General features: G+C 33.0%; 4 protein-coding genes across 5 annotated transcripts; all 4 read left to right on the top strand.

Moving 5' to 3' along the window:
• Positions 1 to 530: 530 nt before the first annotated feature.
• LOC114734943 (putative E3 ubiquitin-protein ligase LIN) lies at positions 531 to 2,438 on the top strand. Its single transcript, XM_028922587.1, has 2 exons — positions 531 to 2,228; positions 2,403 to 2,438. Exons 1-2 carry the CDS (start codon positions 531 to 533, stop codon positions 2,436 to 2,438), a joined length of 1,734 nt encoding a protein of 577 aa, XP_028778420.1.
• A 771-nt stretch (positions 2,439 to 3,209) lies between these two features.
• On the top strand, positions 3,210 to 11,349 carry LOC114734942 (uncharacterized). Its single transcript, XM_028922586.1, has 8 exons — positions 3,210 to 3,643; positions 4,857 to 4,998; positions 6,247 to 6,513; positions 6,951 to 7,257; positions 8,005 to 8,116; positions 8,210 to 8,247; positions 10,327 to 10,390; positions 11,244 to 11,349. Exons 1-8 carry the CDS (start codon positions 3,210 to 3,212, stop codon positions 11,347 to 11,349), a joined length of 1,470 nt encoding a protein of 489 aa, XP_028778419.1.
• Positions 11,043 to 15,686, top strand: LOC114734940 (cyclin-B1-2-like). The gene is made up of 5 exons (XM_028922585.1): positions 11,043 to 11,322; positions 12,160 to 12,333; positions 12,772 to 12,872; positions 14,619 to 14,716; positions 15,087 to 15,686. The coding sequence occupies exons 2-5, from the start codon at positions 12,205 to 12,207 to the stop codon at positions 15,185 to 15,187; spliced, it is 429 nt and encodes a 142-aa protein (XP_028778418.1). The 5' UTR covers positions 11,043 to 11,322; positions 12,160 to 12,204; the 3' UTR covers positions 15,188 to 15,686.
• Positions 15,687 to 18,972: 3,286 nt separating this feature from the next.
• Positions 18,973 to 24,558, top strand: LOC114734944 (GDSL esterase/lipase At5g03610-like). Of its 2 annotated transcripts, none has more exons than XM_028922589.1 (5): positions 18,973 to 19,071; positions 19,191 to 19,352; positions 21,174 to 21,448; positions 23,472 to 23,793; positions 24,230 to 24,558. In XM_028922589.1, the coding sequence occupies exons 1-5, from the start codon at positions 19,002 to 19,004 to the stop codon at positions 24,439 to 24,441; spliced, it is 1,041 nt and encodes a 346-aa protein (XP_028778422.1). In that variant the 5' UTR covers positions 18,973 to 19,001; the 3' UTR covers positions 24,442 to 24,558. The 2 variants fall into 2 exon arrangements, with proteins under 2 accessions (XP_028778422.1, XP_028778421.1); XM_028922588.1 differs by having other exon boundaries at positions 21,171 to 21,448.
• The last annotated feature ends 50 nt before the right edge of the window (positions 24,559 to 24,608 follow it).

Below are 24,608 nucleotides of genomic sequence, written 5' to 3'. Positions count from 1 at the left end.
GACATTTATTTAATGATATATCCTAAACTTCAAGTTTGGCGAACAGGAATTTTTAACTATTATTACTTCCTTTTTAAAAATCTATTCTGTATATTTTTTCCGCCCACAGTTGTTGTTAACTTGTGACAGAAGTCAGCATGAATACTAGGAATATCATTTCTGAAATTGCTTCCAGCCAAAGATTCTGACATTCCCGTAATGCCTTTATGCTAAGGTGAACGGGAATGTCTATGATTAATATTGCGTCTTTCCTTATCTGTCTTATTTTCTTTTCCATATTCTAACTGTTCACTGATCATGGAGCTCACTTCAGCAGGAATTCTAAGAAAGATATTTATTACTGGATTTTTTTTATCAATTCTGATTTTGATATTCCTTATCTTCAGCTCTTAGTTATATATTTAGGCTTCATTGAATTGTTTCTGATTATATACAGGAAGGAACACCATCCAACCAAAATATTTTAACTTGTGGATTGAGCTTATTCTTTCCTTGTGAAGATTACTGCATATATCTAATTTCCAACATAAATGGCTTCATCCTTGGGGAAGCTCCTAGCTGAAGAAGGGTTCAAGGGAAGCAGAAGAATCACAAGATCCAAATCTTCCGTCCAGTCTAATCCTGATAAGATGCCCCATTACTCAATCAGGGACCAGGAAAGGAGACTATCTGTATCAGATGACAGAATTAGAGAGGAGAGAACAAAATCTTACATCTCACAATATCGGATTGGGGTTGAATTTTTAAATAGAGACACTGCTCAGCGCGGGAGACCAAGGGATAATCTTGCTGAAAGAGGGAAATTGGATGACGGATTGAAGAATGAAATTGCTGAGAAATCTTCCAGCAATGCGAAGTTGAGTAAAAAATTTGATAGCAAAACACCAGGACACACACCTAGAAATGAGATAACCAAGGTGGGCGACCAAGAAGATGGCAAAGTTAAAGATGTTTATTCCAATGAATTAATTGCAAATAGAGGGAAAGAAGAGTATTTGAATGACTTTAGGAATAGGGATAAGTGGCCCAGGATGCTACTCAAGGATGCAAAGCTGGATAAGAGGCACAGCAGCAGTTCCAGTACACATAAGGTTGGACAGTTGAATGGAAGTGCCAAGAAGAATATAAAGCGACAGGAGAGATCATACGGTCGATCAACTAACGAAAGCTTTGAAAATAGTTACGACAAAAATCATGGGCATGCTTTGCAGACAACGGCTGATGTAGCTCTCGATGAAGTTGCTGTGCAAGCAGTTGTTTCTATTCTAAATGGATATGTAAAACGCTTTCTAAACGATGAAGATTTTCGGACCACATGGCGTCACAATTGTTTTTCTTCCTTGAATTTCATTGAACTCGAAGATGAGAACAATACTGAGACCAAAGTCATAAGAAGTCTTGAACAAGCAATTGATACAATAGAACGAGCTGCTGAGGAATCTGTATCTGAAAAAGAATTGAAGAGAAACTCTTTGCAGCTAAGCATTATTACAGGTCTAAGCTTAAATGAATTGAAGTATGGTTTTACATGTGGGATACCGAATTATAAGTTGTCAGCCTGTGCTCATCTTTACCTCAGTGTAGTCTATAAGATACAGAGAAAGGGTAAGGTATCGGCGAAGCATCTTTTGCAAGTATTTTGTGATTCCCCTTCTCAGGCACGGACAACATTGCTTCCTGAATTGTGGGAGTGCTTATTTTCTCCACAACTTTCTCATTTGAAAGAATGGTACAACAGGGAAGTTCATATGCTGGTGAATATGACAAGCAGAACAAGAAAAATGAAGCATCTTGAAAAAGTGTATAATGAGCATTTGGATTCTGGGACTCATTCATTTGCTGTATACTACAAAGACTGGCTCACTGAAGGAGCAGAAGCTCCATCAGTTCCTTCTATCACCGTTCCTTCAACATCTGCTTCAGAAAGTCATTACGGAAGTTCCCTTGGTCATTCTTCTGGATTAGCTTCTTCCGTTGATTCATTCTCACCACAGCCAATGGTTAGCAAAAAACTGTATGATTCTGTCTTTGGTAGCTCGAGTAAAGCTGGAATTGACGAAGAGGAAGATAATGCCATGGAAGATAACTTACACAACTGCAAGGGACACTCATGTGTTTCATCTATTGCTGAACAAAAATTAACGTTTCCCTCTAAAATGGTTGAATATACCGATGAAGACACTGAAGAAGATTCCCAGATGACGCCGCTTGCTATTGAGCTCCATACTGTATGTTTTGACTCATTTTTATTATTTCTTTTCATCACATGTCTTAGAGTGCATTAATATAGCTATTTTCTCTATAACCATATGACTATAATGTGCACGCACAACCACAAATATGCATAAAGTGAATAGATTATTCTTACTGCTCTACAGCGTGATATTGAAAATCTTTTGCAGTTACATTATGATTTTTATGGCATGTTTTTTCAATAAATTATAGAGTCACATGTACTTATTTGTTTCTCTCTTCTCTTGCTCTGCATCTAACACATCCTCGCATTTGTATATAATTTTTGACGTTTTTGGTGCAGAAAGGAACCTCAATGATAGATGAACAAATGTGGCAACGGAGAAGTGTCAGTGATGATATTGCTAACTCTTTCACACATGTAAAAAGCAACATGCTAGATGATCTACCGTATGAGAGAACTAATGAAGTACCTCTTACCAAGGTGACAGGATCTGTTTTAGGAATGCAAGATGCCAAAAGGCATTTTGATCACATTGTGTCTACTGGTTCACTGTCCAGTGAGGAATCAGTCTCCAACTCTGTTGCAAATGTAACGTGCTCTTGGCTATTTCTATTGTTTGATAGCGCCTTCTGCTTTTTGTGTCTTCTTTTTTTTTTTTTTTGGGTGACCTCCTCTAACATATTATTACTTTCATGCAGCCAACAGAGACGAGCTCTTCTCCTAAAGGTGAAAAACAATTACATTTCATTAATTTAAGCTCCATGAGAAATCATGTCTTGTTCTATCATCATTTAAGGGATAAGTGGTGAATGAAGAACATAACTACTTTGTTGCAGGGTTATATTTTCCAACTATTCCGCAGGAGTTCATTTGTCCTTTGACTGGAACTTTATTTGAGGAACCGACTACCCTTGAAACTGGTCAAACCTTTGAACGAGCAGCAATCAAAGCCTGGTTTGAAAAGGGAAACAGAACTTGCCCGGTGTCTGGAAATAGTTTAGATCATGCTGTCATGCCATTAACTAACCTTGTTTTGAAGCGTTTGATTGATAATTGGAAGTCAGAACAATTTAGTCGCATACTGGATTTTGCTTCTCAAATCGCGGACAAAGAAAGCCATAAGCTGAAACATGAAGAGGCTGCTGTCTTTAATTTGGAGAGTCTCATCACTTCATTGAATGGAGTAAACAGAAGAAATTATGTCAGACAACTCATCTCTATAGGGTTTCTGTCATTTCTTTTTAGGAGGTTTGAATTGGGAAATGTGGAAGAGAAAACACATGTTTTGGCACTCTTGGTAAATTGCAGTGAAGCAGATTCTAGTTGCATATATCAGATCGTGAGGAACATTGACAAAAAATGGCTTCTACAGCTTCTTTGCAGTGAGGATGTTGCCCCAAGAACAATTGCAATTTCGCTACTTACTGAATTATTTTCTCTTACAAGGTGAGTATTATCATTATTTTCTAATTTCTTGGGTTTTGTCTGGCACCTTTAATTTAAAATTTTATCATATTACCGTTGGTCTCACTCGTTTGGAAGTCTCTTTCCTATTAATGCTTTAGTTTGGATCTTTTGCACTAGCGCTAGCTGTAAGAGAGGGAAACACTGAGGCCCCAATTTTTCTAGCTCCCCTTTACAAATGAAATAAATTATTTATTGGAGAGGATTTTGAGTCCTAATGTTTTCTGTTTTTATTCATTAATCTGCGGAAAATGGAAAAGCATGAATCCTAGTCTGTGTCTTTGATGGGTTAGCGACAACTCAGTTTGAATGCCTTGCCTTAATTGATGATATTCTTTCTCATCAACTCCTTTGTCCACCGCTTCTAACTCTTTAAGCACTTATCATTCCATATGTTGCTTCATTAAAGCTGCTGTTAAACTCAGTATTTTTCCACCTTTAAATTTTTAAATGTTTAAGGCAATATATTTGCGCATCTTACGCAAACAAAGCATTATTATCTTCCAAAATATATTTTCGCATGTTACGCAAATAAATTTAATATTTCTTACTCATCTAAAGTAGAGTACCATACAAAGCACCTTGAAAAGGTTAAAGTTGCAAGTCTAATCTTCTTTATAACCATTACCATTGGAAAATTTTATAAAACAAATTTAAAATAAGAAAGATGTAGATACATGAGTTGAGAAAAGGCGTATGCACATATGGACTTGCGCATATCATTACCGCTTTAGTACTACTGTACTAGTACTAAACAAGGGATGAAGTATTGTTTAGCTCTGACATGTTGCCGAAGTGAAAGCCCATTGGAATTGAAATGCATGCCATAGAGTCTTACAGCCGCCGAAGGTAAATAGTACTTTACACTACCATAGCCTTATGGTCTCAGGGGTTGTGCTCTAAATTATTTGATCAATTAGACTTCGATATCATGTCGATGAACCACTTGGTCTAAAGATGAAATTCTTAGATCAACATAATGGTTTTAAAAAGTCTAATATGATAAATGATTGAGCTATTTAGTTTTTAAATCATGGCGGCATCATGTTGAACAAATTGTTGAGGGTAACTCCTTTGGGCACTTTAGTATATATAGTACTAGAATTTGAGTTCCTGCATAATTATAGCTCTTAGAATCACTAATATTGTTATTTTCAGCTATAAATTACTTTATTTTTTAATACATTTGCTGCAGAAATGATGTTATTTCCTTCTTAAGTGGCTTTGCTGGTCCGGATTTATTGAACACTATGGATGTTCTACTTTTGTATCTTCAGAATTCTTCTCTCCATCAAAAACCCCTTGTTGCTGTTCTTCTGTTGCACCTTGATTTACTGGTAAGTGCCAATACTCTTGAAAGCCTTATTCTGGTTTCCCCATCACATTCATTCAATGTCATTTTTCTTGTACTGTCAGAAACAATCTTGACTGTTCTGACATGAAAAGCATAAATGGATTGGGCAACATAAAAATCCTAGCGCATTCAATGTAGGTATCTTGGGAACGAGTGTCCTAATCTCTCACAATTTCTTAAATGATATAAGCTAGATATCGGAAAGTAATGACCTTTCTAATTAATTACTTGCATCAACTACGAGCATGTTGGAATTGCCGGTAGCTTAGAGAAAAGCATGGTGCAAACTTCAAAAGCCACGGTGGACACTATTTTTTATAATTTCTCTCGTTTGGATTGGCGTTTTTCGATATTGACCTATGCCAAAAGTAACTTTTTTTTTTTCAACGCCATTTTTGGTTGCCTTTTTATCACACCGCTCCTGGCGTCTCATCCCCCATTCTGTTTTTCTTATTTGTTCTTCCATTTTTGTCCTTACTCCTCAACCCTCATGCTTCTTTGTTGTCTTGCCTACGTCCTGTGTCCTATTAGTACAGACGTAGTTTTGGGATAATATTATTTATATATATAGTTATTCATTTTAAACGTTGTTATATTATTTTATTTCCTTAAATTACTTATTTTATATAATTTTTATTAAAATAATTTCTTTAGTATTTATAATTTTTCCAACAAATATTTATTATTTTATTTGTCTAATTTTAATTTTAATACTTTTTAGAATTATTACGTTATATATGTATAACATTTTTATTTTATATTTATAATTTTATTTATTTTTTAACTATTATCACATTAAAAATATATAATATAAAACATTACGATTCAGTAAAATAGTAATATTTATGTTTTGTCCAAACTTACTTTTCTATTAATCATCTAAATAGGTTTTAACTTTTTAAACTGATTTTTTATAAATATCAATCCAAATATAAATCACATTACACTAACTGACTTTTACTCCAACTCATATTTGCAAAAGTCAGATGGAATAAAAGTCAGTTTTTCAACCGCTAATCCAAACACACCCTAAATGACATGCAAGTAGACTTGACGTGCAAGAAAGCAATATCATCAAGCAACTGAGTTTGCAAAATTAAAGATGAAAATTACACATTGACGGCTAAAAGAGAAGTTATTCAATAAAAGTTATCGCTAAAATTTGGTGTCTTTCCATTATGTCCTCTTTCCAACCTGTGATGTATGAAATCTGATCTCTGTAATTGGCTAGGACAACTTCTATCTGAAGACTCAGCCTCCAATGCATTGCGTATACAGAGAGGAGGCTGTGAATGCCATTGCAGTTGCTCTTGATGCCAGCTTATATGATGACAAGGTTCAAGAAAAGTGTTGCAGGGCACTGCTTATTTTGAAAGGACTTTTTGCTTTCAAAGGAAAGAAACAAGCCAAGGCTAACATTTTAAAGCAAAATGAAGATGAAAATGACAGTTCAGCAGTCAATTCTTGTGAGCATGAAGAAGAGGGCATAATATCATTGGTGTGTTTGCTTTCCAAAGTTATCTGCTTGTCTCTCATGGCCTTTTCCCCAATTATATTAACAATATAAGTAACTATTGCAATGACTCGCGGAGGTTTTTGTATTATGCATGTAATAATGAGTGCTAATGTCACAATTATGTGATTTATTTCTTTTCATAATTAACATGAATTTTTAACCTTCCAGTTTGCATTTATTGCTACAATTTTTGTTTCAATCTTATAATGCTTACCTCAGCGTCTAGATAGCTAAATTTCGTTATGCACTCCTTCAGCTATTGCAGTTGTATGCTTGTTTCATTGACCAAATGAAACTAGCACTCAAGCTTCCAGAAATATTGATTCTTATGCAGAACATTTTAGCACTGTCATTGGAATCTTTTTTGCTTGCACAATTCACATGATGTAACTTGGCTGATATTTTAAATGAAACTGTAGGAAGATGAAGAAGAAAAGAACCAAGAGTGGCTGATGAAGTTGTTAGAATTGTTGATTGGTGATGGAGAAAGCCCATTTTTGAAGAACATTTCAAGATGTTTAGCCTCTAGATACCTTGATTTGGTGAAGATATGCTTATTAACAGTCACATGGCTTAGTTCCAGACTTTCTGTACTAAGTAATTCTGGTTCACCCCTTCCTGCATTCCCAGCCATCATCTATCAGATGAAAGGAATACTGCAGAGTGGGGATCTTGAGTTCAAGACTCTTGCGTCTTTGTCCTTGTTTCATTTCAGTAAGATACCAGGTTTGTGAACATTTTCTTCTCTTTATTAACTTCTTAAAATTTTGGCCAATTTCAGAACTACTGCAAACAAGTACAATATTAGCTGTGAAAGAGAGAGAACTTTAACCCATTGGGCATCAAAATTTTTAAATTAATGGCTCTAAAACACCTGGAATCATAAAATCCAAGCTAAAAGAAAATTGCAAAATATGCATTAAGAATTATTAGATTATGAAGATTTTCAGGGTTCTAGTTTCTCTGAATTATTTTTCTATATGGAGGAAAGACACACAAGTAAATGAAGGGAAGATACACGATAAGATAGAAAACAACCTATATGTGAGATGCATGCCAAGATAGAATAGTAAGGATAGCGTAAACTAGCTAATTAATGTCAGAAAAAGATCACAACAGAAACCCCATTATTTCCCACACGCTTCCTTAGGTTGGGAAGTGAATATTAATAATGCTTAGCTTGATCTCAGTTCCTCAAACTTGATCTTTGGCTGGTAGGCCCGGAGGTATTATTTCACTAAAGTGGTGACCCCATCCCTTGTGTTTGGAGGTTGTGATATTCCTATTTAATATTCTTTTCTGGTTAATCGAGTTATGTTGTGAACATTTTAAGGGATATCAACAAGCCATATTGATAATAATGGTAAAGATAAATGCTTTTTTAAAATTAATGCATACATCATTTATGCACAGTTTCATTATCTACACAATTTCTATTCTGTAGTCTAATACCTTAAATCCGGAATGTTGCAGAAAGCAGAGCCCTTATGATGACTATGGCAGAAGATATTGCTACTCCTCTTCATAGAATTGTTGATGTAACATGGAGTGCAAAGCAGCTTCTTATCATGTTAGGGAAGGATTTGTAATATTTAAGGAAATAATTGGCGTATGCCATTCTGCCTGTTTTCAGGGATCCAGTTTTGGTGCTCTCAAATTTTTCTTTTAACTTATGTAGGCTGAATTCGACAGGACCTGGCATAATCCATCTCCAAAGTAAGTTGTTTGCCTGGAAATGCGTTACATTAATTATTGATATATATATATATATATATATCTCTGTATATTTCGAGTTATGATGTGATATTTGTCTGTATATTTTTATATTTAGAAGAACAACTGCAATATAATAAAGTAGGATTCAACTAGTTTTACACTGGCCTTTCAACATTTACAACTAGCTAGAAGTTTTCAACCCGTGTTTTAAGTGAAATGAGGAGTATAATTTCATAGAAAGAATACAGAGTCAGCATTTGGTTTACGAAATTGACACTAGGCTGCAAATCAGCTATACATAGGAGAAAACAAAAGCTAAAGAACCTAGCAAAGTAATGGTTTTAGGGAGTGTTTGGATGAAACCAAACTATGATTTGGATAATAACTTCTGGAGAATAGATTATGGGGAGAATAGATTTTGTGAAGAATAGATTTTGTGAAAAAGTGATTCTAAGAAATGAGAGTGTTTGAATAGTTGTTATCAGAAACACTTTTTATATATACAAATTACTAAAAAAGACATAAGTTAATATGATAATTACATAAAAGATAGATTTTATGATATATTTTAATTTGAAAAAATAAAATTGTTAATAATATTTTTTACCAACATAATTAATAATATATATTAATTAATTGTTAATATGTGTATTAATTAATTGCTAATAATTTTACATATATTTATAATTAGTTTTATACTGGCCTTTCAACATTTACGGCTAGAAGTTTTCAACCCGTGTTTTGAGTGAAATTAGGAGTATAATTTCATAGAAAGAATACAGAGTCAGCATTTGGTTTACGAAATTGACACTAGGCTGCAAATCAGCTATACATAGGAGAAAACAAAAGCTAAAGAAACTAGCAAGGTAATAGCTTTAGTTTCATAGAAAAATTTTAATTTATGATGATAGATGTGCTAATGCTAAGACTTGGTTCACTTCCTTGCACCGTGAAAGAGGAAGCATTAGCAAACAGCCGTTTGTCTCTAGCATTCCAAAATTTTCCAACAAAGTAAACCCAAAATAGTTCTCCAAGCTTGATTCCTGTGGCATGGGTTCAGATTGGCGGTTAAACATCTCTTGAAGCATGGTAAAGAACTTCATTCTATATTCCTCACGACGTACATATCAGCTGCCCGCTGGAGGAAGCAAGAGGCTAATCCCACATGAACAGAGGAAGGAGTGCATTAGTGGGAAACAATTAATGTTAACAGTCAATATTAACTTTTTAACAGTAGGACAAAATTATTACGATTTTAAACTTGACAAATTTGCACGTTAACTTTTAAAAAAATATCCAATATCTTTAACATCATACAAAACAGATTCATTTTGTAATCAACATTCCATATCATTTTCTATCATTCCATTCCACTCCTTATTATTTTATGAACTAAACCGGCCAAGTTTACCAATTATATTTTCACATTTCACTTTCAGCATATACAACTAAAACATATTTATGCATGTTAGCTTTTAGTTTTTACAAGTCACTAAGCTAGCTCATTGATAGGTTTAGTTTACTATATATACAAAAGTTTTTACAAGTCACTAAGCTAGTTCATTGGTAGGTTTTGTTTAATATATAAACAAAAGACAATGATAGTTTTTATACAAAATAATAAAGAGTTTTTCACTCTATGATATGAAAAGAATAGTTTTATGATTTAACTGTTAAATATATTTCCCTATGAATTCATTCTTCTAGGCATAAAGGTATACTGTTCTTGTTTATTATAGTTTTTCAAATTCAAAAAAAATACGTTTTTGGGAAAATCATTCTTAAAATTTTTTTTAAGATGTTCAATTTTTTTAAATATAAATAAAAATTATATTTCTAACAATTTTTATAATTTAACTTGATTAAATTATTAACAATAATTAAATGTACTATATGCAAAAAATAAAAAGAAAGAATATACATGGAAATATTATAAAATATGAAAACTAGTAAATACTCAATCAATTTTAGGATAATAAAATAGTTTTATTTGTTTATAAAATTTTAAATAATAAATTACTTTCCATAAAATTTCTTTTTTTTGGTTTTTTTTTTTTTTTTTTTTGGTTGTTTAAGCAGCCATCGTCTTCACCATCGCGAAGCCAGGTCCAAGTGTGGAGTTTCTTGATACAGAAGAACATCGGTAAGGTCATCGTTTTGGTTTACTTTTGCTTTGTTTTCCTGTTTTCATCGCATTCTTTCTGTTGATAACGTTGATTGTGTATTTTGCTTCTAAATTGTGGGAAGACAAATGTGCGATGATTATTTTCTGTTTCTAGTTATGGTGAAAGCTTTCTGATTCTGCTACCTTATGTTCGCTTTGAGGGTAAGGCGTTCATTTTATCGATCTGATTAACAGAGGATGAGACGACGCGCTTAACATTTAGAGCAACCTCGGTTGACTATTTTTTCTCATAAGATGTGGGCATTTTATATTTGAGGTCCGTTTGCTGGAGAAGGAGCCAAGTACTCGACTTTTAAGGCTTCAGTTATGCGTGTTTTGGTTCAACTGAGTAATCATTTTATAAACCATAGGCCTTCTTGCTTGGAGAAATCTTCTACGGAATTTCATTCTCCTAGTATGTCAATATTTTGGTGTTCTGTTTTCCTTTGTGTTAACCTTATGATACGTACGAAAATCCAAGTAAAATTGAGTTTATTCTTATCCGGAAGTTCAAGGGTTGAAGTCTTTTTAGTTCTGTTGCGGGCATTAGAGTTTTTGGGCCCAGTATCCCAACTCCCTCACAGCCAATAATTTGATTGATAAGTTTTAGTAACTTAGTGGTGGAGCCATTTCTTTCCTTCAGTGTTCTCCTTTTATGTTTCTTTCGCTTATTTTACTAAAGCTTCAGTCCACAACAGCAAACCATTCCATTAGTGCATGCCGAATGGCAACCGTGAGGTGACCCTGTTCTATTTTTTTCATTTTGATTTCTCCATTCTTGCATCAACTGATTATATCTCCGAACCAGCCTCTGTACTGTTTTTCATTGAAGGCATTTAGACTCTTTGGGAGATATTTCTGTGCTCAGGGCTGCCAGTGTGTTGAAAAATGGTGCTTTGGAGTTATATTGGGTGGGTGATATAGCTGTTGATTGTTAGCTTAATGTCTATCATTTTTTATTTGAAGGGTGAAAAGGGAAATATATTTTAATCTAAATTTAAAGCTAAGTTTTGAATAAGACCTTAGTTGTTGAGTGTTGAGTATTCCATGGCATGCTCTTGTGGTAAAAGCCTCTTGGATTTGGTGGTCCACGGACAAGATTTATGGAGGAAGATGGGTGTAGTGTAAATTTCAATAAAACACAAGCTTCAATGATTTCTAATTATTTCTGTGGGAGCTAGGTGAATTTTAAATCTTGGGGGAAGTCTTTCTTGTATTGTAACACCTTTGTAGAGTGAATTTGCGCTCTACTTATTGTGTCAAGAACAATCCCTTTTTCCATATTGATGCATTGGGAAGTGTTAAGAATTTGAACTTGGGATCTCTACAAATCCATACTCATCTAGCCACTTGATTCGAGCTCTAGCAATAAAAGACATTCCTGCTGACATCTGATTTTGACAAGCTACTGTTAGATCCCATTTTTCCCCCCAAGAATCATCTCTTACTTCTGAGTTACTAGCAACAAAATCAAGGCCATTAAGCTTGTGATTTGAGCCTTTGAGGATGTGAAATTTCTTGCTTTAAGCTAGACCTATGAGAAAATTTAAGTGAGTTGACATGAACTTTATTGCTAGAGTCCCTTGAACTCGTGTAAATTGTAAGAGCAATGATAAATCAATGTTCACCCTGGGGCTGAGGTTGAATTGAGCAGCAAGAATAAAAGACGATGTCATTGGCTTCCTTTCTCAACCAATAAATAATTCGTAAATCAATGTTCATTTTTGCTTTTTCTTTGCTTGATACAGAAGCTTGTGCTGAGCTGACTAGTTGCAGAGGCAGAAGACGCAAACATGGAGGGAGTGCCAAAGAACATCACACACCAAATTGGAGGGCTCCAAAATGACACCCTTCGTTCTGGACTTCAGGGCATCAAGAGTGACATCATTGGATCTCATCCCCTTGAATCCGCTCAAAAATCCGTAATCATTTTCTCTTCTCTTACTCTGGAATTCTTTGATGGGATGCTGTGTTGGAAGTTCCGATTATCAGTTTGCTGGGGTTTTGTAGCTGTATCACCTGGGTCACAGCTGGATTTTCATATGACCCACTTTTTCCCCTTTTATCTGGGCTTTTGCTGGTTCAATATAATTTGAATGTCGTTGATTTGTTCCCTATTGAGATTTTCTCTGCAAATAGGCTTTCTATTGTTGCAACTTACTTCAATCATTGTTATGAAGAACTTGGTGGTTTGAAAAGTTGGAAATTTCTGATTATTATTAACCATTGGGGTTGAAATAGACCACAAAGTGTAGTAATGTCAATTGTGCTTGCCTGTTTTTTCTGATGGAAATTGTAGAAGTCTTGGTATTGATCATGGTTTACTCTCTAATAAAGTTTCTACGCTGTGTTATTTTTAGGTAAGGCGAACACAGGAAACAATGAAGAGGAAGTGCATTATCAATACATATGGGTCTGCTTTTCCACTGAAGATGGACCTGGACAGGCAAATACTTTCTAGGTACGATATTGATGGTGTCTTTTGAACTTGTTGTAGCGTGTATCTGAAGCAATTAGTTTCTTCTGAATTTTTTTTTTTTTTTTTTGGAACTGATAGCTGGCAAGGGCAAGGATATGTTGTCTAGTCGGTCCTTGTAGGCCCCTCTCCATGGCCCCACTATTTTTGTTTTAGTGGTACGAACCTGATTAAGTTTGTTCAGTTGAAACTGTAGCTTCTTCCCATCCTTAATCTATTTTTGATTTACTGGTGTTTGTGAACTTGATCGTGCCTAACTCTGTGCCCTTTCAAACCCCTGCTGTTTCTGTGAGGCAAACATAAACTCGAGGCAATAAGAAACCACATGGTATAGGGCAATAAGACATGATACAAAAATTTATACGACAACTTGTTTATATTCTTATAAAGCAATGATTAACATGTGAAGAATATCAAACCTATGGCATTGTGGGTTAATAATGTTCTGTTCTTTGGTGCATGTGGAAGAGAGCCTTATTATATAAGGTTGATTCACATTAATCAGAATGGTGAGTTAAATGGGATTTCAAGTCAATTAAGTTTACGTGACTTAAATTAATCTACATTACAAAATACAAACTCTCGTGAACAAATACTTTCCAGTTTTTCTGAATGCATCCTCTGCCAATAATATACTGATATAGAAATATTTTGAAGTGTCAAATTGCATCTTGGGATAGTTATTCGATGTTTCCCATAGCAGGTCTTTAATCTGTATTTTTCCAATGATGCTGTATCTTTTCTTGAAAATATAGATTCTTCTGAAATGTATCCATATGCTCATGTGACCCTTGTTTGGACAGCTAATTTAAATTGAATTTTCTTCTAATGTGAAATATGTGTTGTTCTATTGCCTGTCTTTGGAATGTTATGTCTAACCCTGAATTTTCCGCTAAAACATATGTATGTTGTATGTGATTTATAATTTGACAGGTTTTTATTTAATATCATCTCATTCTCCGCATCAAATTAAAGATTAAAAGAAGGAATCCTGCCAAATTGTACTCTTCTATTCTTAAAACAAGATACTGAAATTGGATACAAAAGCATGTGTCCTAATTCCAGAAGCATCGAGAATTAGAGAACGTGAATATTCTTTTAGCGTGGTTAGAGAAGGAATTGTGGCTTTTGAGTTCTGATAAATTCATTTTTATGGCTATTGTGGATTCATACTGTCTGCAATTTGCCATTGTAAGAAGTGGTGAAACCATATGAGCTGATATAGGGCCTTGTCTTTGCACTAAGTCCTACAGGCCCACACATGACCTAATTCTTGGCCAGTGAGATGCGTCCTGGCATGGCAGTTAAGATATTTCTGCCTTGAAACTTCCATGGTCTGGCAGCCTTAGCCTGGCAGAACTGTTGACTTCTGCCCGTGGGTGGGGCAGTAGCCAGTAATGTTACCATATTGTCTGAGTTGAAAGCTTTGCATATTTCACCTTCTTTGTTCTCGAAGTAAGCACTGCGCTTGTGAGTTTAAGGTATATAAGGGTCATTTGTCTTTATCTGAATGAAAAGAAAAACGCTAAACCGTAGAAAACAAGCGTTGGTTGCTCTGCAAAGAAAGATTAAGTGGGTTGGAATTAATTCTCGCGTGATTTTTTTATGCTGTACTTGTCTTGGCTATTTGCCGTGATTTGTCATCCTTACACCAGTTCCTCGTATGGGCTCCATCTTATTAGTGGCTTTTGTCTGCATATTTTATGTGCTTATTGCTACTGTCCCTCGTAGATTCCAGAGACCTCCAGGAGCTATTCCATCTTCGGTGCTGGGTTTAGAAGCTTATACCGGAACTCTTGATCACATTTGTTTTGAGGATTATCTTAATGGTAATAATATAATCAGCCCACATCTTTTTTGTTTCGTTTGCTTGTAGTTTATTTACTTATTGAAGTTTCCAAGTTTCTCGACCCTCTGAATAAAGGATTGTCTACATTTCAACGCTATGGGTAAATAAGAGATGAGAAAGACTGTGAGGATTGAAAATGTTACTGTGGCATTCTAGATTGTTAGGCAATTCTTCATTTGTCACTTTTTCCCCCTTTTGTTTTTGGAAACAAAACATCTAAAGTGCAGTCTTTCCCTTAGAACTAAATGATTACTAAAATATTAGGACAGTGATATATTGCTCTCCATTCTAATCACAGCACTGTTTTTCCCTGTCTCCCCCATTCTCAGTTTCATTTTTGTTGCCTGCAGATCCCCGAGAATCTGAATCTTTCCGGCCACCGGACATGCATCATGGAATGGAAGTTCGCCTTGGTCTTTCCGAGGGGCCAGTCTGCCCAGGCTTCATATAATGAGTGCATCCGAATATTCATTACAATGAGAGGGATGGAGCTAGCAGCATGTTTCATTAGGGTTCTATTTACCAATGTTAAGGATGTTTGGGATGCATGGTTAATGGAAACACAGCATTTATAATCAAAGCTACAGGCTCTTTTGTTGTTTGTGATGTATTTATAGGTTCCAAACAATTGGCATTTAATGCTCGGGCTCTATTTCTGACCCTTTTCCAGCGTCTACTTTTCAAGCATGCTATGCCTTTTGGTGACACTAGAATTTGTAGTGTTCAAGCTGAAAGCGAAATCTAGCTGACAAAGGTGCCAACTTTAAGCTGGATTTGTTGCCGTGGCTTTTGGGACTCGCTACAATTTTCCCTTGTCATGAGGGACGATAAATGGTTGGGGTTGGAATGATCCTCACAACTTCCTTACTGTTCCTTATTTCCTCATGTAATAGATATACCCCACTTATTGCAGGACAATTTCTAGAAGAAATGAGTGGTTCTTATTATAAGTCATCAATGTATTAATTATTATACTTAATATAAAAACTATTTAAGTTATTTGGATCGATTAAAGAAGCCAAATAATTAGTTAATTATAACAAATTTGATATGATTTTTTCTAAGGAAAATTCGAGAAAAATACCCATTAAGAAATTAATTAGCAAATGGAATCTAAAGAACTTGTACAAGTGAACTTTTATTGTGTGCAAGTGATCTTCTGTGTTTAAGCAACTGATCTTCCATGTGTGCGCAACTGATTTTCTTTTTGTGTAACTGATCTTTCTAGGTTCCATTTGCTAATTAATTTTTCAATGGGGTATTTATCCCCAATTTTTGCTTTTTCTTTTAAAATATCCTGTGTAATATTAATTAATATATCAATTTATAAGTCAAGTAAATTAGTTTGTCAAAAAATAATAAATATGAGAAATAACTAGTTTTTATATTTATGATAAGAGAAAGGATATTTTTTTAATAACTAGTTTTTATATTTAGGATAAAAGGAAGTATATTTTTTTAAGGTTGCCCCAAATTAAAATTTGATACATTCTTCTTCTTCTTGTTTTTTTTGGCCTTTCAACATGTAATCAATAGTTTTGAATGTGGGTAAATTTAAAAATTTTCATATTTTCAAACAAATTTAACAACTTATATGCGAATTACCTTTCCTTCTGCAAAGCACCTTCGAGTAGAGTGGCGTCTTAGTCCAAATTACTTACCATTATGAGCGAATCTGCCAAAAAGAAGGGAAGTTAATTTGCACCTTAATTTCTTCACCTTCCCCATCGTCCTTTTCTTGAACCAGTTTCTATCTTGACTCCATTTTATAATTCATAATCCCAATTTTCGTATTGATATTATTTGTTTTTTTTTCTTGTACCCTTATCAGATTATTGTTCAAGTAGTAACAAATATTAAAGAAATTGTTTTCCAAACATAAAAAAAATAATTTGACAACTTAGAGACACGATATATGACTCACCACTTTCATCTACCATCTAACCTTGTTAGGTCGCCCGTATCAACCCATAGTGGACCTTTCTGTTTTCTAAAATTATAGGAGTTAAAGAAAAATATATTGATCATATTGAATGTAAAATTAATGGATTCCTCATAAATATATGACAAACCGATCAATATTATTTGCTTTGAAAAATCATATTCAGAACAACTTGATTTCTTGTGCATAGAAAAGCAACTTCTGGATTAACCATAAGAGAAAATTAGGGATAAATCTCTCATTAAAAATTTAATTGGAAAATGGAACCTAAGATGATTGATTGCATAAGGAAAGATTAGTTGCATACAAATGATGATAAGTTACATAAATGGAAGATAGTTTGCACAAACATTATTTGGATATAAGAAATTAGTTTGCATATAAAGAAGATGATTTGCACATAAGAAAATTTTATTTGCGCAAAGAGAAATTGAGTTGCACATCACACAAAGAAAGATCATTGCATACAAAGAAAGATACATTGCACACAAGGAAAGATAAGTTGCATATAAAAGAAATTAAGTTGCACAAAATTCTTTGGTCCTATTTGCCAATTAAATTTTTAATAGGGGATTTATCCCCAATTTTTCCTAACTATAATAGGTAATTAAATTCACAAAATTGTCACACATAGTTTGAATTAACCATTCCTTGTTCTGTGAGATTTTGTTTTAATCTTGAGCCCCCAAAATCTCAACTCATAAACTTTTCTTGAACCAAAAGAAATGTTGATTGCCCACTATCAAGCATGTTAGTTGGCTGATGAGATCTTATAATATACTCCTCCGATCCTAATTATAAGACCCAATTGACTTATTTGAGGAGATTAAGGAAGTAAGTTAAGTTGGTTATTTATAATAAATAAGTGTTGTTATTCCTAAAATATCCTTGCTAATTAAGTATATTGGCTAAAACTATCATTATTAGAAGGATTATCTTGGAAAAAAATGCATAAATATAAGAGAGAAAATGGATTGGGTCTTATAATTAAGACCAAATAAAAAGTCAAATTTAGTCTTATAATAAGGACCGGAGGAGTAATTAGAAGGACTTAAATCTTGAACCTCTATTCATATATCCTATTCTATTCTTGATATTGGACAATGCCGTGAGATTGGATTGAACTGGGTAGTTCAAGAAGTAGGACTATACAAAATACTACCAGGACAAGCCAAAAAGTGAACGGGTAGAAAATTGGTTAAACCCATTAAAACTGATAAAAATTAGTGGGAAAACAATCTTGAATTGGTTTTTTATTTTTTTAAAAAAATTCAATAATTCAAAACTATTTTTTTGTGCTTTTTATTTATCTTTTGACTATTTTTTCAGAGTTTTATGTGAGAGAGAGAGAGAGAGATTTATTAGTAGTTTTGGTTCATTATAGAAGCTTGGCACGTTTAGTTGAACAATTAATCTGACATATTAAACGATTTTGGCGATTTAGAATAAACAACAAATACCTTTAATATAATCTTAATGTAAACTAGATTTGAACAAATATTGTTAATTTTGCCCCAAAATAGAAACCTTAAACCCGTACTCTAGTCTCCCAATCCAATTCTAAGAACATTGCTATTGGAGGCCTAGAGCTGGTATGAGGTGGCTCAGAACATTTTTGCTTTTTTGAGCAAAAGCTCCGAACATTTTAATTAATCTTCTTTGAATGTAACTTCTATTAACGAAAGAGCAACAAACATAAGCCCCAGAAAAATGAATTCCTTCTGAATAATAACCCATTAATTATACACTACTTCTAGTTCAAAATATAAGCATTAAATGATTATATTACCCAATTCAAGAAGTTGGTTAAAAAAATTGGTTAAAGACAATAAATAGGTTAAAAAAAATACAACTTATTTTCCTAGATTGCCTTATTTACATGAAGGGTAAATGGGAGGGAGAATGAGCAGGGAAAAAAAGAGAGAAACATATAGTCAATTAGAAGTAAAAATCAAAAAGAAAAAAGAAGAAGAAGAAGAAATGCATTAAATGATTATACAAATCCAAATTAATGCTTATAAAAAAATAAAAACAAACTTTGCTCAAAAAAAAAAAAACAAACCTCTTCAAAAATTTGATGCTGACAATTCAATAATTAATTAGTCTTTGCAGAATATCTATATGTGTATATATATGACCTGATTAATGCAGATATGCACAATTAATATTTGTCTATCTCCCAGCCAGAGAAAAAAAAATTGTCTATCTCCCTCCCCTCACCCCATTAAATATAAAGCCTCTTAACCTTTTCACATATATAAAGCATAGCCATAAAGTTCCAACTCCTCAAACATCATCATCTTCTGTTTCTGAAGCATCATCAATGGCGAACCAAACTTATCAGACTCTTCTCTCTCTTCTTGTCTTGCTTAGTCTCTCTGCCATTTTCACTGGTAATACTGAAAATATATCCCAAAAGCGTCAGTTATATATATATATATATATATATATATATATTCACATGAGCATGTTATTGATTATGTGGTTTTATTTGCCTGAATTTATGTTGCAGTGATCGAAGGATCAGAGAAAAAGCTGTTTGTTTTTGGAGATTCCTATGTGGACACCGGCAATTTCTTAAACTCTCCGTCATTCAAGCCTCCCTACGGCGTCACTTTTCCCGGTACACCGGCCGGCAGGTTCTGTGATGGTCGTGTTCTCTCTGATTATTTAGGTAATTTAATTTTCTTTTCTGAAAATTTGAAATTAAACACTCCATCTCCCTCATCTATCTACAAAAAAATTTAGAAGAAAATTTTATATTTTTTTACAATTGTTTTTTGTATACCTTTTTAACAAGACCTTAATTTTAAATATAAGAAATATAAGATCTCAATTAAGGAGGTTTTTCATTACTTTCCAATACAAACTATTAAAAGTGTATTTAAAAAAATCAAGTCATAATTTTTATAAATAATTATCCAAATTTAACTAATCTTTAATATCTGCAAATCATAATCTAGTTTTTACATTTAGAATTAGAGGAAGTAATTTAAACTTGAGATGCATCAAACTCTTCTCAATCCAAAAATTTCACTCATATAATTTTGTACTCAGTTTCATAAAAACAAATATCAAATCCCCTATTCTCTCTTCTTCCTCCTTTTCTAGTTTAAAAAAAAAATCTCTGTTTTCACGAATCAACTAAACTGGTAGCAGTTTTATTTTCTTCACCAAACGATCTTATCAAACTAGATATGTAAGGAGGGAAACGGGTTTCATTTCACGGGTGATGGACATGAATTTATTACTTCATTGATTGCTTTGGCTATCTGAAGGACAAAAGCTTTAATTGTCTTGTACTGTTTTCCTCAATTAATTTGACTGGTTGGCCGTTGTTTGACTTCTTAATTATTTAAACAAAATAAAGTATACGTTCCACTCTTTTTTCTTCTTCTTTGCCAATCAATGCTTTACAGTTATTATGTTTAAATCACATCCAAACTTTTTTTTTGTGAAATAAAAATAAGTATATAACTTTCTATCAACATTTTTATTGAATTTATATAAATCTTTGCTCTATCTCTATTTTAAAGATATGCACAATCTTTCTCCGAAGATAGAAAAGAAGACCAATGCACGCAAAATTTTGTTTATATTCTTAAAATAAAACGAATAACCTCTATAAAATTAACAAGCATTAATGGATTTACATGTAGTTTATTTTAAGTTTTCTTAAAAAAATGTATTTGTAAGTTTTGAAAATAGATCAAACTAAATCAATATGTGTGAAAGGCATGGAATTTTTTGGACGAAAAGTGAAGCCAGACAAGTTGAAATAACAAGGAAAATATAGCATTCATATTTGGTTTGCATATATATTAGAAAGATAATTATAATCTTTTCAGAAAATTTTGTGTTATTATCCCTTTCACACACACAAAAAATGAACTCGTCTCTATGTTTGCTTTCAAACAAGCAAAGTCTGCATAATTTTACAAAAATTATAATTTTTATTATTTTCAACGTCAAACTAAACATATATGCTCATATTGTTTTTAACCAATCATGCATCACCCGTGCTTCTTCATATTCATGTGTATATACATACCTAGGCACGCACGTATATATGGATGTATATGTGTGGCTTCAAGGAACTTCGTTTATGAACACATCACCAGCAATAGAAGTCAAAGTCAAACTTTTACTACCTTTGGTCCTAAATAGAAGAGCTGATTGACAATCTTAAATATATAATCCCAATCCATTTTGTCTCCTAATTTTACAATGTATTCTCAATAATATTCCTATTGATTGTAAAATATTTCCACCCAAGTTTAATTCTATTGTACATAATTGAATAAGGGTAATTTAAAAAGTCATTACACTTTTTGTTACAAATATGTAATTTAATTAATTTTTTTAATCTTTCTAAATTAATTGTTCAGCTCTTATATTAAGAATCGAAAGCCATGTTTTATTTGAAACATTCATGACAAATAATAGTACGTGTGCATGTATGTATTTATGAATGTATGTGTATGGCTTCAAGCAGCTTCGTATATGAACATAACATCACCAGTGCCATATGAACAAAGGAAGTCTGTGAACCAATCAGTGATAGGAAATGGGATGAACTTTGGTCATGGAGGGACTGGTGTGTTTCAGACAATGGTGGATGGACCAAACGTCACCACCCAAATTGACTTGTTCCAACAGTTACTTCAACAAAATGTGTTCACCAAACAAGACCTTCAATCCTCCATTGCTCTTGTCAATGCTGCTTCCAATGATTATGACACTTTCTTAGTCAAAAATGGATCCACCAAGGTGAGTATTGGTTTAAGTGATTTCTATATTTACCTTTTTTTTTTCCCCATGTTTTAGGGTAAATCATTTGGGTGAGGTAAATTAGACAGATAGTAACATGAAATCTTTTGAAAAGATAACTACTGTAGGGAGGACTTTTTACATCAGTTAGCCATAGAGAGCTTTTCATGTCAGTTATAAGATACTACTTCTAATCCTTAATAAAAGACCTCGTTTAACTTTTATTTTAGTTTTAATTATAAGACCTCGATCCACTTTGTCTCTCATATTTATGCGTTTTTTTCCTAAGGTAGTCCCTCTAATAATAGTAGTTCTAGCTAATAAAATTTAATTAGTAAGGATATTTTAGGAAAGACAACATATATTTATTACAAATAACTAACTTAACTTATTTCTTTAATCTCCTCAAATTAGTCAACTAGCTCTTATAATTAGGATCGATCGAAGGTAGTAGTGCTACTCCCACTCATTAATTTAAGTAAATTAAGAAAATTTGTTAAATTTGTTATTTATAACAAATATAAATTAAATTTTCTAGAATACTCTTGTTAATCATACGTATTAGTTAGACTTGTTATTATTGTTGTATGATAAATCATCTAATATCATTGGCGGGTTGGCTCCCTATTGGGAAGAAGATTTTTCCCAACATCATTGGCTATCCGTTAATTCAGATTCCAGGTGGGTTCGACCTCTATTAAGAGAAAGCTTTTTAACATGATTATTCACGAGACCTGAAAATATTGAGCTTCTTGATTGAAAATATTGTATTGTATTTTTTTTTGAGAAAAAGACAAAATGATATTAAATAATACTCCTCCGGTTCTTAATATAGGACCCAATTATTGAGTTAGTTTTGGTCCTAAATATAAAACTCATTTATCATATTTATCATTTTTCTAAATTACCCATATGAATACTCTCTCAACCATAATCAAGTAGAAGAGGGAAAGGAGGTATTAAGAAAGATGATTATAGTGTTTTAGGAAAAATGTATCATATTTCTTATAATTAACTAACTTACGTAACTTTCTTGATCTAATTAAATTAGTTAAATGGATTTTATATTAAGGACCGAAGGAGTATAGTTTACAAGTTTAGTCAGTGAAGTCAAATAAGATCCTAAAAAATCGTTTGAAAAAAACTGATGTCGTATTGTAAATATCGTATTGTTTGAGTTTGATTTATAGTTTGTTAAGCTACTTGTGTTTCTCACTGTTAACGCCGTTTTGTTGATAGTTGATTTGCTACACATAATATTTTATTTTGTCTGAGTTTGATAGGTAGTTAAGCTACTTAGAGTGAAGAAGAATAAATAACTTTTATATACCTTCTGATCTTTTCTAAAGTAGAGGTACAAATTATGGAGATCTTTTGATAAATTTTATTAAAATCACATTTTTTTAAAATAATAAAACATACATATATCTTTTAAAGAAAAAAAAATAACACCGATATCTCTTAATAGAATTGCACATTCACTTTTTATTTTGGTTCTTGAAGATAAAAAAGTATACTACACAAATGTTCTATATGTGTATACGAGTGTTGTTGAAATTACACGAATTTTACCTATATCAGTATCTATATTTAATATGATAGAATCTGATGCATGTTTTTGTTATTCATAAGCTATGAAAGTTTAGCTATTGCATTAGATTTATGCAAAGCATAGGAAAAAATGCTTAACCTTTACCCAAAAAAAAAAAAAAGAGTTTTTTGTTTTAAAATTTTAAAAGTATGAGAAAATATATGTAATCTGCTTACAATAAAGTTTCTATTGGAAATTAAGTTTGAAAAAATTAACTTGTGATAATGCATTGGATTCCTGCAATTTCCCTTTTTACAGAGTGCTCAAGTGCAACTTACTAAGAACTCAATCAAAAACTCAAACTATTTATTGGCAAGACATAGTTATACCTGAGTTCGATAATACTCGAATCATCTCATCCATTAGTATCAGATATTAGATATTGCATTAAGAGGGAAAAAAAACTCTAAATTATGCATTTTCCTGTTCCAGGATTTACCAGCCTTTGCTGAGTCACTTGTGAATCAAATTTCAGTGAATCTGGAAAGAATTCACAGTCTGGGAGTGAACAAAATAGCAGTAGGGTTAGTGGCACCTTTGGGATGTTTGCCACTTGAATCAGTGACTTCTTCATATCAGAATTGCAGTGATGAAGCAAACACACTGGCAAATTATCACAACAATCTACTTGTTCAGAAAGTAAAAGACCTGAACAGGAATCAATCATCAGCTTCAGGAAAACCTGTTTTCATAACTCTAGATCTCTATAGTGCCTTCCTCAACACTATTACTACCTTGCAGAAAAAACGTGCTGGTCTGTTCTCCAACTTTCTCTGTTCTTTAATTCTCACGATTTATTTTGATTAGTAGTATGTTGTATCTATATATAAGTAATTGTCGTTATCTGTTTCTGAAAATGAAGGGAAAAAATTGAAGAGCCAGTTTGCCTTCACTTTGGGGGGGAAAAAAATGGCAATTTTATAATGAAGCTTCTACCTCATATTTACCTCCTAGTAAAAGTGCTTTTTTTTTTTTTTCAAGTCGATCCTAACTGATCCTGAGATTTGAAGTGCCAATGAGAGTCAGCACAAATGGTTAAAAGACAAAGAATATTTTAAGAAAACCAACACTTATTATTTATAAATAACTAATTTATCTAATATAATTTTCATAAATTAGTTATCTAGCTCTTATATTTAGGAACAGAAGACTTCCGTCATAATTTATCTTAAATTTGTTCTGTTTTACAGGAAATCCAACGTTGATGAATCCATTAGAGCCATGTTGTGTGGGTTTGAAAGGAGGGGGATGTGGGATCGTGGATAAGAAAGGAGAGAAGCAATACAAAGTATGTGAGAAAGCAGAGGAGTCAATCTTCTGGGACAATGTTCATCCTTCTCAAAATGGTTGGCTTGCTGTCTCCACGGCTCTGCAATCTTCTTTCCGACAACTATACGTCTGATCAGCAATATTCAATTATAACTACCATATGCTTCACTTTTAGAATTCTAGACTAATGTAATATCTGCTTCTTGAATATCTCTATACGGCACTTACATAATATATTTCAGGAGAAATAATAAACATATCCAGACATTTCTGATACGATGCACTTAATTTATTCCAAGT

Source organism: Neltuma alba, unplaced genomic scaffold (genome assembly GCF_004799145.2).
Source record: "Neltuma alba isolate B1F8T4 unplaced genomic scaffold, ASM479914v2 tig00013162_pilon, whole genome shotgun sequence".
In the NCBI taxonomy this organism is placed as follows: domain Eukaryota; kingdom Viridiplantae; phylum Streptophyta; class Magnoliopsida; order Fabales; family Fabaceae; genus Neltuma; species Neltuma alba.
This window is presented reverse-complemented; position numbering and strand designations above follow the sequence as displayed.

What these genes read in the sequence shown, in the direction of transcription:
- LOC114734943 (XM_028922587.1), top strand. Translation starts at nt 531, where the DNA reads ATGGCTTCATCCTTGGGGAAGCTCCTAGCTGAAGAAGGGTTCAAGGGA. An exon ending in TTGCTATTGAGCTCCATACT is followed by an intron (nt 2,229 to 2,402) that starts GTATGTTTTGAC and finishes AATCTTTTGCAG; the next exon opens with TTACATTATGATTTTTATGG.
- LOC114734942 (XM_028922586.1), top strand. Translation starts at nt 3,210, where the DNA reads ATGCCATTAACTAACCTTGTTTTGAAGCGTTTGATTGATAATTGGAAG. An exon ending in TGTTGCACCTTGATTTACTG is followed by an intron (nt 4,999 to 6,246) that starts GTAAGTGCCAAT and finishes GTAATTGGCTAG; the next exon opens with GACAACTTCTATCTGAAGAC. An exon ending in CTTGATACAGAAGAACATCG is followed by an intron (nt 10,391 to 11,243) that starts GTAAGGTCATCG and finishes TTTTCATTGAAG; the next exon opens with GCATTTAGACTCTTTGGGAG.
- LOC114734944 (XM_028922588.1), top strand. Translation starts at nt 19,002, where the DNA reads ATGGCGAACCAAACTTATCAGACTCTTCTCTCTCTTCTTGTCTTGCTT. An exon ending in TGTTCTCTCTGATTATTTAG is followed by an intron (nt 19,353 to 21,170) that starts GTAATTTAATTT and finishes TATGGCTTCAAG; the next exon opens with CAGCTTCGTATATGAACATA. An exon ending in CTTGCAGAAAAAACGTGCTG is followed by an intron (nt 23,794 to 24,229) that starts GTCTGTTCTCCA and finishes TCTGTTTTACAG; the next exon opens with GAAATCCAACGTTGATGAAT.
- LOC114734940 (XM_028922585.1), top strand. Translation starts at nt 12,205, where the DNA reads ATGGAGGGAGTGCCAAAGAACATCACACACCAAATTGGAGGGCTCCAA. An exon ending in GACAGGCAAATACTTTCTAG is followed by an intron (nt 12,873 to 14,618) that starts GTACGATATTGA and finishes TGTCCCTCGTAG; the next exon opens with ATTCCAGAGACCTCCAGGAG. An exon ending in TTTTGAGGATTATCTTAATG is followed by an intron (nt 14,717 to 15,086) that starts GTAATAATATAA and finishes TGTTGCCTGCAG; the next exon opens with ATCCCCGAGAATCTGAATCT.